The 13,265-nt window shown below is 38.6% G+C and overlaps 1 protein-coding gene across 10 annotated transcripts in view; it reads left to right on the top strand.

Moving 5' to 3' along the window:
- LOC125452228 (protein eva-1 homolog A) overlaps positions 1-13,265 on the top strand; it is a 301,173-nt gene that overhangs the window by 272,505 nt on the left and 15,403 nt on the right. For all 10 annotated transcript variants that reach the window (XM_048530393.2, XM_048530389.2, XM_048530390.2 and 7 more), the window contains one exon: positions 11,671-11,835. In XM_048530393.2, the coding sequence (XP_048386350.1) occupies positions 11,671-11,835 (165 nt within the window). The remainder of the gene's footprint in view (positions 1-11,670; positions 11,836-13,265) is intronic.

Here is a 13,265-nt window from a genome sequence, read left to right as displayed (position 1 = left end):
ATTCTTTGAGATTTTGGAAGGTAAGTTTATCCTTTCATTCATTCTTGTCTCAAAAACAGAAATTGCTGGTGAGACACAATAGGTCTGGTAAAGTGAGGTAATTCCTCCTCATCTCAATCTTAATGAGTATGGAACCTTCCTAGGAGTGAACAAGCATTTGGGTTTGGCATATGCTTTCAGTGTGTTATGGTTCACAATTCAGTTTTCTCAGACCTTGTGAAGAATTTTAGGGACTGTTGTTTAAATTCATTTACTAGTTTCTATTTGTTGACCTCCACTTGAAGAATAATGTTGAGACCAATACAAGTTCTCTTGCATGCAGCGAACTTGAATGGTTATTGATAACATAGTATTATAGAACATAGAACATAGAACATAGAACAGTACAGCACAGAAAAGGCCCTTCAGCCCACGATGTTGTGCCGACCATTGATCCTCATGTATGCACCCTCAAATTTCTGTGACCATATGCAGTCTTTTTTTTGTCTTAATGTTGTGTGAAACTGACTTTTAACTGAGGCTAATCCCTCCTGAACCTTGAAGCTTGATAGATTAAAAACTGCAAGATAATTATTTCCGCAGCTATTTAGTTCAATGCAAACAGCTAGCATCTAATTAAAGTCTTTGAGTCATTTGATATTAGTACTCTGATGTTGACCTCAATTGTCTGATTTCCGAAAAGATGGTGATATCCTGTGTAAGAGTAGTTGCCCTGTAGTTTTTTTTTTAATGCAGGTTTTTTTAAGTGACTACAGACGTAAAACAACTGCTAATTTTGCAGGATAGCTTTAGGGCAATATGGCCAAGGCGGCATTTTGTCTGTGAACCTTTCTCGTACCATCACAGGGGCTTGCCGTTATTGAGTGCCAACCTTTTATGATTCATGCACTAGGACAATCAGATCCATCTGCATCTCACAGCTCTGCAATCTCCCACCATATAGATATTATGCTTTGTTTTACTCCTTTGTGCCAAAATGGATAATTTTTCCACAACTTATTCTATTTACCTGATCATGGCCACACATTTACCTTTTTGTTTTGCAACTTTCTTATACCACCTTCACAACTTACTTTTCTATTTATGTTAGTAACATCAGCAAATTTAACAACCATCCATCTCTTTTTAAAAGGTCTTTTACAGCTCTTATTTAAGATCAAGTTCCTCAGTACTGAATCAAGTGTTTTTCTTTCAAGTAATTCAAGTGAATAACAGTCCAAAATCACTTTAGAGTCCTTACTTTTGTGATCAACAAAACTAAATTGCCTAATCTTTTTTCTATTGGGTTTTGGTGCCAGTTGACCATATTCTCAGCATTGTAACTCTTAAAACAAACAGTACTGACATCAATGTCATGCTAACATCAGTGTTGATGCTGGATTGTAGTTTGATGTATATCATGCTTATTACCTGAACCAAGATTGTTTGCCACATTTACAATTATGGATAGTGATTAGGTTACAATTGGAAAAGGGCAATTGATCAGATGTACTTGCATTGTACGGCACTAGCCAATCTGTCTGTTTTAGTACACAGCCGTTCCATTTATTGGAGAATTTAAGAGGCAGTTTTCAGTTTTGACATTGTCCTCTAACACGTACTTCAATTTTGATTGTCACAAACTCCTTTTGCCGTGCATTATTGAATTGTTTGAATGGATTTACGGTAGAGAATTGACCACCAGGTAATTAAGCAACACTGAATATGATTAAAAATTAATTTGGATGGTTGAAAAAGTTGGAAGAGTATGGACCCTCTCAAATGTTGATAGGCACACATCTATTTAACATTAACTGACAGAAGCACTTCATTTGCCAACCAATCAGATTGACTGACTGACTGGTAGATCTGTATTTGCAGCAGTGCCTCTAGTACACATAGCCATTGATAGGATTACATGCAATCCCATGCGTCTAAATACTGGGAGTCCTAGGGTCCCGTAGTGGTCAAGTGCCACAATATAGACTGGGTGGCCCACAAGAGATTGGGATGCAAAAGCCAAAGGCATAGGGAGCATTGAGAACAAACCTTGTGGACTGGGGGTCTCCTGATCAGAAAACCGCACCTTTGAAGCAGGTCCTCCCCACCTCACCCAGTTTTTTTTTTCGCAGCCGAAGACCTGAGCAGGGTTACCACTAGGGATCCCCCCCACATTTACTCTTCTCCCACCCTTTCACAATCCGCACATTTTTTTTTCATCCTGGACCTCTTCCCATTGACCTTAGAATTGCAGTGGATAGGAAGGCCTTTAAATGGCCAACAATTAGCCACCAACATGCAAAATCCCCTTCCCCATACCAGCTGAAAAATCGCTGGTAGGCTGAAGTAGGTAGGGAGATGGGAGTACAAGTTCCACTTACCTGCACACCCACAGGAGGAGCACCTAAAACTCTGCTCAAAATTCATAGTATTGAACTCTGATGTATATAGGTATGAGTTTTTAAAAACTTCCTTACTTTGTTTCGGACAAATATACCATCAATATTCGGAAAAAATAAATAAGGCTAAAATTGAGAGCAATGAGTGGCATTTTCCAGCCATGGGCTGTATTCTCCACCAACATGTACATTCTTTGAAATGCTTTATTTAAGGTGACAATGAAAAGGAAATGTATTCCTAACTATTTCTTGGGACTGTTTTTAATTTCAAAAATTGGTGTATGTGTAACTGTCTGCATCTGTGTGCATTTTAATGATTACAATATACAAAATTAACAACAAAGTTACTGTGGCAGATGAAATATAATAGGAAGCAGGTGCTGTTTTCACAAAACTGCAAAGGAAATTAAGTGCTTAAAGGGTCATTTCCTGGAAGGTAATATGGAAGTTCCTTAAATTTAAAGACAACTATAATTTTAAAAAATCAGCAACAAATATCCAGTTCTCCACTTCAGTTACTTTTGTCGATAGAAATGCATATTATTACTGGAGGCTAAATATAGAGCAGCCTGAGAATTTACTCCACTATTGGCTTCTAAGGAAACCCTATGTTAATTGCAAACATATGTTTTAAAGCTGGCAGCAACTCAGCATTACAATTATACGTCAGGGTTAGTGGCTTAAACAAAAACAGCCCATCTTTTACTGTTGCCTTCATATTAAACAAGAATTTGTAACATTGGCCTTGGAACAATAACTTATTTAATTTTTTGAAACTACAAAATCGCTCAATGTTAATTAGTCCAGACCTCTTTCCAGATTTTGATTCAGTGCTGGACGGTGAATGTACTCCTGAAACAAGAAACATAAGGATCAATAGAACATGATCTTTAGACCTCATCAACATACTTGGCGTGACCAGCAGAACAGCTCATGCCTTTGCAGTTCTTCCAAGCAAAAACTTCATTTGTTACTATCTGTCTCCCTGACGCTTCAGTAAATCCTGGAATGAACTTGGAGTGGTGTTCAGGTCGAGTGAATTGGGTTGCCTGCAAAGTTGGGGAAGCAGTTTTGCTCATCTGGAACAGTATTTTAAGAAACATTCTATTTAAATAATCTAAATTCTATTTAAAATGTCTGTGTGGCACTGCAACTTAAGTAGAATCTTATTATGCTTTTAGGGATTTTATACAATAAATGTTCTAGTTGTGTTTTTATGTTTGTTTTTTTAATCTCTCTCCCAGCACATCAGTGTAAAAGCTAAGGCTGAAGCGTTTCCAGTAATCTGTGGATGATCCACTGCTGCATCCTCCAGTGGTCCCCTGTATTTACAGATACCAGTCTTCACATCTTTGGACTGTGGGAGGTAACAGGAGCACCTGGAGGAAATCCACACAGACAAGGGGAGAATGTGCAAACTGCACACAGACAGTCATCCAATGCAGTCAATTCAACTTGCTCCATGTGGTATCAAAAAAAAAACAGTTGGAGGCACTGGATACTGCAAAGGCTTTAGACCTGACAACATTCTAACAATAGTCCTGAAGGCTTGTGTCCCAGAACTTGCCGTGCCCCTAGTCAGGCTCTTCCAGTGGAGTTACTGACATTGACCCGACAATGTGGAAAATTGCTCCTGTATATAAAATGCAGGATAAATCTATCCCACAATCAGTCTTCTCTCGATCATCAGTAAAGTGATGGAAGGTGGTCATCAAAGGTGCTATTGAACATTACTTGCTCAGCAATTACTTGCTATCTGATACTAAGTTTGGGTTCTGCCAGGGCCACTAGATGGCATGGATGGCTCAGTGGCTGGCACTGCTGCCTCAGAGTGCCACGAACCTTGGCTCAGTGCCAGCATTGGATGACTGTCTGTCTGTCTGTCTGTCTGTGTGCAGTTTGCACATTCTCCCCTTGTCTGTGTGGATTTCCTCCAGGTGCTCCTGTTACCTCCCACAGTCCAAAGATGTGAAGGCCATTTGGACTAGCCATGGCAAATGCAGGGTTACGGGGATAGGGTAGGGAATGTGGGCCTGGGTGTGATGCTCTTCAATAAGTCGTTGCAAACTCGATGGGCTGAATGGCCTCCTTCGCGCTGTAGGGATTCTGATTTTCCTGACCTCATTCTAGCCTTGGTTCAAACATGGACAAAAGAGCTGAATTCTAGGGGTGAGGTGAGAGTGACAGTGCTTGTCATCAAGGAAGCATTTGCCCAAGTCGGGCATAAGGAGCCCTAGAAAAACTGTAAGTGGGTATTTGGAGAAAAATATCTGCTGGACAGAATCATACTTGGCATATAGGAAGGTGGTCATTGTTGTTGGAGATTAGTCTCTTCGCTGCAGGAGTTCCTCAGGGTAGTGTCCTAAGCCAGCTGCTTCGTCAACAACCTTCTGTCCATCATAAGGCCTGAAGTGGGGATGTGTGCTGATGATTTCACAATGTTCAGCACCATTCGCGACTCCTCGGATACTGAAGCAGTCCATGTTCAAATGCAACATGATCTGGACAAAACCCAGGCTTAGGTTGACAAGTGGCAAGTGACATTTGCACCACACGAATGCCAGACAGTGACTGTCACTGTTAAGAAACAATCTAACCACCATCCCATGATATTTTAATGGTGTTACCATCACTGAGACCCCCAACATCTTTGGAGTTACTGTTGACCAGAAACTCAACTCGCATAACCATTGTGGCTACAAGAACAGGTCAGAAGCTAGGAATACCAAGGCGTGTAACTCTCACCTCCTGACTCCCCAAAGCCTTTCCATCATCTAAAGGGCACAAGTCAGGAGTGTGATGGAATACTCCCCACTTTCCTGGATGAGTGCAGCTCCAATAATACTTAAGAATTTTTACACTATCTAGGTCTAAGTAGCTCACTTAATTGGCATTACATCCACTCCCTTCACCTCTGACATTCAGTAGCAGCAGTGTGAACTATCTACAAGATGCATTGCAGAATTCACCAAGGATCCTCAAACACCATCTTCCAAACCCACAAACACTTCTATCGAGAAGGACGAGGGCAGCAGATATATGGGAACACCATCTCCTTCAAGTTTCCCTCCAAGCCTCTCACCGCCCTGACTTGGAAATATTTCGCTGCTCCTTCACTGCCACTGGATCAACATCTTGAATTTCCCTCCTTTAATGGCATTGTGGGTCAACCCACAGCAAGTGGACTGTAGCTGTTCCAGAAGCACCACCACCTTCTGAAGGGCAACTAGGGATGGGCAATAAAAGCTGGCAAACCAGGGATGCCTGCATCACACGAATGAATAAATTTTAAAAAAAAGTGTTACCTCTCCTGTGAAAATGGACAACCAGCAGTGCAAAAAAGGGTAGGCGATACCAACTTCTCTCTGCTACCTCACACGTAAAGGCAATCCATCACTCATTGTGACGCTACAAACCGATCTCACTGAGGGCAATTGACTACATGCATCATATTCTCAACCAGCTTATCTTTTAAGAACAAAGGACCTTTGCAGCCCTCTGTGGTTCCTACTTACTCATTAAAGGCATTTTACCACTTGTGCTCATGTGTGATAATTTACTGATCTTGCACCTGTTTCAATCGTTCTTGGTCCTCTCCTTGCTCTCATGGAGGAAGATAAGCCCACAAATGGGTCAAAAGGTCTAAAGAAGAAAAGTGGGGAGTTTGGCAGATATCAGGCTTCTCATTCCTTATGAGATGAGGGAGTATGCCTGGAAAAGACCAGGATCAGTCATCTGGTGATAGGGAGTCATTCCCCTCCAGTTACCACCATTGCTAACTCTTTCTTGTTCTACACAAGCTGTTATCTAACTTCTCCAACTAATCCCTGCTCTTCTGTTGTGCAAATAGTAGGAGAATACATGGAAAGAAAAGGCCGAAGTCTCAACCCCTCACTGATTGCTCCACTTCTGAGAAAGAAGTTTGTGATGCCTCCAAATATGAATGAGTAAAGCATTTTTCTGCAGACTTCACAAGCATAGGGACTCAATCTAGATTAAACTCGGGGGAGCAATCTGGTGATCACATTAATTACATAATGCTGCAGCCTATGCTACAGGTAAATGGTAATAAATAAGCCATCGCATTTATCAGTATCAATTACACGTATCTCTTATAGTATTATTTTGTTATAGAACTAGGTTAAATCAGACCTAAATGAGACATGAGGAGTCTCTTCATACCCTCAAGGATGTAAAATGTTGCAAACATCAAGCATTCCTCATCTGTCACAATCAACCAAGAAGCATAATATTTATAATTTTGTGGATTTGAGTTTGAAGGTTTGTAGAGGTGCCCAGATTGTTTCTTGAAAAGGTCAAAAAGGATTTTTTTTTAATAAGCATGGTATTTCCTAGAAATCACATGCTTCCAGATAATTAGTCTGACTAGTTTTTGTTGCTTGAAGTCACTTCAGGAAAATACTGTATCAGTGATAAAGGGAACCTCAGATGCTGGAGAATCCAAGATAACAAAGTGTGAAGCTGGATGAACACAGCAGGCCAAGCAGCACCTCAGGAGCACAAAAGCTGACGTTTCAGGCCTAGACCCTTCTAGGCCCGAAATGTCAGCTTTTGTGTTCCTGAGATGCTGCTTGGCCTGCTGTGTTCATCCAGCTTCACACTTTATCAGGAAAATACTTGATTGCTGCAGATTGGGTTTTATGGCTGGTCTGTTTGAACAGTATTTACTGGCTAAGAGTTTGTACTTGGACTTTTAATTGAAGAAAGCCTGCTGTAGGACAGGCTCATAATTCCTGTTTCTGAAGCAGCTTTGTGGTGGATTCAATGTAAAACTCAATTATTCTTCTGAAAGTGTAACTAACCCACTTCTCAATACTGTACTTCACCGAGCAGCAGTGCCTGCCAAGATCTCAGAGACAGCCATTTGTGATTAGTGACCTGAGTGCATGTGCAAGAGCACTAAATCAACAGACTATGGAATATTCCATGTCTGTCCATTTTCTTCCTTCCAGAATAACCTCTGTTGACCAGAATTTTTTTTAAAAGTGAAACTCTGCAGAGAGAAATCTATTGTTTATCTTTACTCCAAGTATATGTGTATTTGTGTATTTTGAGTCATATGGGGGTAGATATTTACATTTATATATTGCAATCTGTGGATATTAACCAACTCTGCATTTTCTGTCATGAAACACTGGGATGTAGAATGCTGAAAATTGTTTCCAACTATTCCTGGAATGGTCATAAATGTGAAAAGATTTAATTAAATCACCCAAAGCCCCAATTTACCTGACTGCTAGTCCCAAGTTATAAAAAAGACACGTTTCCTGTACTTCACAAGAAAATTGTTTTTATTGCGAACAACCTCTCTTTCACCAAAGGCAGAAAAGTGTCATAAATTGGTAACTTATCTCTCACTGTAGAATAAACTGACCTCCAACAATCACAGCCATCTTCCTATATGAAGTTAATTTCATCAATGACCTACTTTGTGGAGATACTCAGATCCCACGAATGAATAAATAAAACTCTACCCTTTTTTTAAAAGAGAAGTTCAAGCACATAAAAGCAGAAACACAAAGACACAACAAGAAACAAATATTATAGGTTGGGAAAATCAAAAAAAATTATCAATGAAGTGGCACAGGCCCAGTTTAGGAGAGAGGGCAGTACAGTGAACTGTCTGCACATTTCCACCTCCTTCCCACCACTATAGCCACCAAATGTACTTCACAGCCTTACTGCCAATATCTAAGGTCAATGATCTTTCGTCAGAAGTATTTTGCTCTTGCATCTGTCTTTTATCAGCTGGCAATATACCTACCATGAATATGCAATAGTTTTGTAGCAATAGATGAAAGAAATTGTGACCTTGACTTCTTCCATTGGAATTCATGGATATTAGCACCCTATCTGTTAACTGCACAGCAATACCTTGTGTTAATATTTGGTAGCTGTCTGTCTCACAGATGAGTATTGATTCTACATTTGTTGAATCGAATAAACAAATTTGTGCTATAACATCAATTTGTGGGGTGTCCAAAAAAAAATTTGTAAAAATTTAAAAAGTTAGCATGGCAAGGTGACATCCGAGTGATATAATGAGCAGTTTATTAAAACTAAATCTGTGGCTAGCTGAATCAATTGATTACATCATCATGAATATTTTATGTCAAGCCAAAAAGTCCATTTGTTCAGTCATTATGAACAATACCGGGGCAGTGTGTAACGTGATGCTTTTTTGAATTGACTTGTTTAAGCTGAATTTTGAATGCAATTCATAAAACCTATTCCAGAACTTGCTGATTACTTCAACCTCAAATTTCATCAATTGCTAAAATCCTTAGGTAAGTTTTTTTTCTCATTTTTAAGCTGAGTGCACCAGCTGAAGGACAAAATCACTAATTTCTATTGGTAGCTAGTGTAGTGATTTAATTTGAAACAATCCTTAAACTATCAATTTTAGTTCATCCTAGGGATTCTGACAAAGGAGCCTCTTCAAGATGAATGTTACATCGGTTTTAAAGCTCGCACCTTGTTTGTAACTTGTATGAATGCAATAATGTTCTGAATTGTAAGAGAATGTGGTCTTGGACTGAAACTAATGTTACTGCATTTGAGATTGTCAAGCAGCAGAAAGTAAATGATTTTATATTACTCGCTTTCACTTCCTACATTTCTGTTGCTGGATTATAACAGTTTTGGACATCAACACCAATTTAAATTAACTCCACTTGACAAAATCTTTGCAATGCTTTGTTTTATGTCATTATGTTATTACTTTGGTGCCATTATTCAAACATTATTGTGATTTGAAATGCACTGAAAATGAAATTCTGATTAAATCAAACACAAGTAAAATCAAAGTTAAGCCAAACATTGAGCATTTGTTGGGGCTATCATGAATCTAAACATATACAGGAGGTGACTAATTTCTTGTTGACTTGATTCCACCAAAAGAAGAGATCCTGAGTAGTTCCAATCTAAATTTTAATCAGTGTCTTTATTCCTGTTGGAATCCAATCCGTTTCCAGGTAGTGACTGGCTTCCTGTCAAATCACATTTAGTCATGTGGTAGCTTAATTGTTGTAAAATTAAATTCAAGCCAAGTTAAAACCACAATTATCATTGTTCACTCTTTCAGTTCACTCTGAAAACATGAACATGCTTTACAAATTGAAGGAGAACCTACAGGTTTATTTTGGTTTACTTGAAAGGTCTGAAACAGAATCCTAATCTAAATGTTGGATTTTTCTCGGTTTCATTATTTATCTGAATCAATATTCTGATAATAAAAATAGAGAATTTGTGCATGTGTCTCTTTTGAAGGACAAAGTACCTAAAAAAGAAACTCACATCATGACAGATGTTAGCTTCACAAAAAAATCCATTATTAATAGCTTGATCAACTAATATATAAAGAGTACAACATCACAGAAACTACATGAACATAAAAAGCTGCATTCTTCTTATTTCTTTTCAAAGGCATGTTGACTATAAAATTTTATTTGAATGGTTTGCTTTAAATTGGAAAGAAAACATCTGTGCATAATGTATTTTGCTTTTGAAAGAATACAGTTTGTGGAGCAGTGGGACTTGCAAGCAAGAGACCATTTTTTTCCTTCATCGTCCTGCATTTTTCTCCCCTCCTTGCTGAGCATTCTAATTCCTTGTAAGGGCGTTGACTGCGGTTTGGTACCTAGAAAAGTGCAAATAATTCATACGTAAAGCTGATTTATAGTGTTTGCTACCACAAAATTCTGTCCTCGACTGGCATACATTCACATGCACTTGCTGGCAAGAGTCATTAGATTGTTGTTGATATGTAAGCGCTGGTTGTTTAAAATTAGTTTGGGATACCATTATTGTAACAAGTGAATTGTAAACTCATGTGCAGTAATTAACTGTGTGCTCTTTATCTTAAGTAATACCCCAAACCTGAATTTTCTTTGCTGAATTCGAATTCATATTCTCACAGCCACAATTTGTGATAAAATAAGTATCTCCAATATCTGAAAGATAAAGAATGCCACATTACTACCAGGAGCAGCTTACTTGCTTGTGCTATTAGTTAGAGAATACTGCATTAACAGAAATGTGGAGGTAACAAAAGGATGTCCAATTTCAGAAGAAAAGCTATTTGCAAGCTAAATAATTTTTCAAGTCCTTAAAACGTTACAAAACATTTTATCTTCCAATAGACAACATTGACAAACAGTTTAAGATAACTTGAAATAGAAATCATCTGTTTCTATAATTGAACAATTTTCTTTAGTAGTCAGCAATTTGAAATTGTATATTATTTCTGGAACTGTGGTTAGTCTTAATTTCTGTATTCCCTACAAAACAAAGTATTTTGCATTTCTAATTTTCTGCCTTGTCTTTCTAACCCAAATGACCAGTGCTTTCCATGCTTGTGGCTTGGAACCTTGCCTTGTGGTCCTTGATAATGGCTTATTCCCATTTGTTTTTAAATTTACTTTGCTTAATTTTTAAAATGAAGCAGTCAAAAACTTATGTTGTCATAGACCCTCCTGATTTCTATTTGCCCTGCAGAGTGAACCTTAACAGGAAGTGGCAGTCTATTTGATCACTTTATGGCATCAAATAGAACTTAATACTGAACTTGCATGTCATGCCTATGTTAAGCAGACATCACCAGATAATGATCAGAGGCAATACTTAAGCTTAATTTCAATACTTACCTCTAGTAGTCTGACTAATTTTCATAAATTAACAAACAAACACACATACGAATAATCATTTTTAAATTTGAAATTTGGCACTTCAAGTTGTTATAATCTAACTTCAAAAGTAAAATAGAATTTGTTGCTGTCTGCAGTAGCAGAATAATAATCAATGCATTGATTTATATTCCATTGTCTGTCTTTTTTTAAAAGAGGTATTAATCCTTTCAAATCAATGTGGTAACTGCTCTAAGAAGTACAGCTTAGATGGTCAAATGCGCAGAAGTTAAGTATTCATCTGCTTTTAATTGTCAACAGAAATTTCCTGTCTCACAAGTTCCAGTGAATCTTAATACAAATTCAAGTCGAGAATGAAATTTCATTTTTTTCTGTACATGAAAATTATTGAGGCAGTCTAGTTGGATTAAATCAGTTGTTAGTTTGTCCATATGATATTGTCATTGTGTTTAGGAAATCACGTCTTTCTGAGAATGTCAGGATCTTTAATAAAAAATGATAATCATATTTGATTTATGGTTTTAATTTAGTTGCTTTAGACTTACAAATTGATATTGTTTCCATGTGATTAATTTTCTTGAGTGTTAATTGTGACTGAATACAATGTTACTTACTTTGTATTACAGTTCCTAAGAAACTGTTGGGTGAAACCAACTCCAAGCCAACTCATTACAAAGGAATTCACCACCCCAATTTTCCACCACACCCTAAACCGTACGATCCTAACATTATAGGTGATGGTGTCTTCCCCCATGATGTGCTACCCTTTATAACAGAAGTGTCTTTACCAGGTATGCCGTTTTCCATTATTTTATAAAGAAATATTAATGGTGACCTCTGGGAAACTGTCAGTTTAACTTCTTTCAAAAAATGCTCTTTGTTAATGTTTTGTCATCACAAAAGCTTATTAGTACCGAGGCCCATGAGGGGTAAGGGTGCAGGTCTGGTGACAGGGAGGTAGGGGTGCTGAGTTCCAGTAGTGGGGGAACTACACTAGTGTTGGATCAGGGTCTGGGAATTGCAAGGGGTCTTGGAAAGGCGTAGTTGAAAGTGGTGAGAGTAGATGTGGGGTGGGTTGTTCTGTTGAATGGTTAGCTAGAAGTTAGACTAGATATTAATGTTTCTAACGGTTCCTGAGTAACTATTAACTTAAAAACCCGAAACCAAAACCCGACCATATACTGTGATTTAAATGGATACTATTTTGTTCATTTAAAACAATATATATTGGAGTCAATTTTCATCAAGGAAGCTTGTGCCTACATCACCTGTTGCTACAACTGAATTGAGGCACTCTACCAACAAACAAATATTGGGCTGGAGCTTTCCATGAAATTGCAATCCTGGGCAGTTTGCCACTCAGCTCCTTTGTTTTAAAAAATCGCTCCCTATTTCTGACAGGAAGTTCTGGTCAGAGCTCCTTTAGAAATGCAGAACCATACTTTCATTCTGACAGGTCTCTCATTGCATAGAACAGTTGGGGAAAGCAAACCACACCCCCTCTTGCAGCAGTCAGTGGCTATGTTCTGTAATTTAAATGTCCAGTATCACAGTCAATTTGACAGGTCCTATGAAAGGGTAAATACATCAGGTAAGTGTTTAGTGTAAAAGGGTGTCAGGTGGGTAGGGGCAGCATACCAGGTATGTTAGACGTCAACAAAAACAGAATTTGTTGGAAAAGCTCAGCAGGTCTGGCAGCATCTGTGGAGAGAAGTCAGAGTTAACATTTTGGGTTAATGATCCTTCCTTAGAACACTCAATGTCAGGTGAGTGAAGAGGCAGGGTGCAAGGGGCATATATGTCTTGATGTGTTTTGCACAAGTCACTGCAAGTGGGATATATTGGGTTGGTGGAGTGTGATTTTCTGCCTGGTCTAAGGGAGGATGCGGCTATCGGATCTAAAGGCAGGAGAGATGCTGAGATGGGGGAGAAGTCTGGTATTGGGGAATGGGGATGTCTGTCAGGATCCTGGGATGGGATAGGTGTGACAGGTCTGGTGACAGAGAAAGAGGAGCTGCTGAGTCCCAGAGGTGCGGTATGTGTTAGTCCAAGGAGGAGATGTGGTGTTGGGTCAGAGTCTGGGAATTGTAGGGAGGCTTAGGAAGGTGTAGATGAGACTGTGAGAGATTATATTGGATTTGAGATGTTCGGTTCAATGGCTACTGAGAAGTTAGACTAGATATTTATTGATGTTTCTAGCTTCCTGAGTACCTATTACTTA

Source organism: Stegostoma tigrinum, chromosome 4, assembly GCF_030684315.1.
Source record: "Stegostoma tigrinum isolate sSteTig4 chromosome 4, sSteTig4.hap1, whole genome shotgun sequence".
Taxonomy (NCBI): Eukaryota; Metazoa; Chordata; class Chondrichthyes; order Orectolobiformes; family Stegostomatidae; genus Stegostoma; species Stegostoma tigrinum.
This window is presented reverse-complemented; position numbering and strand designations above follow the sequence as displayed.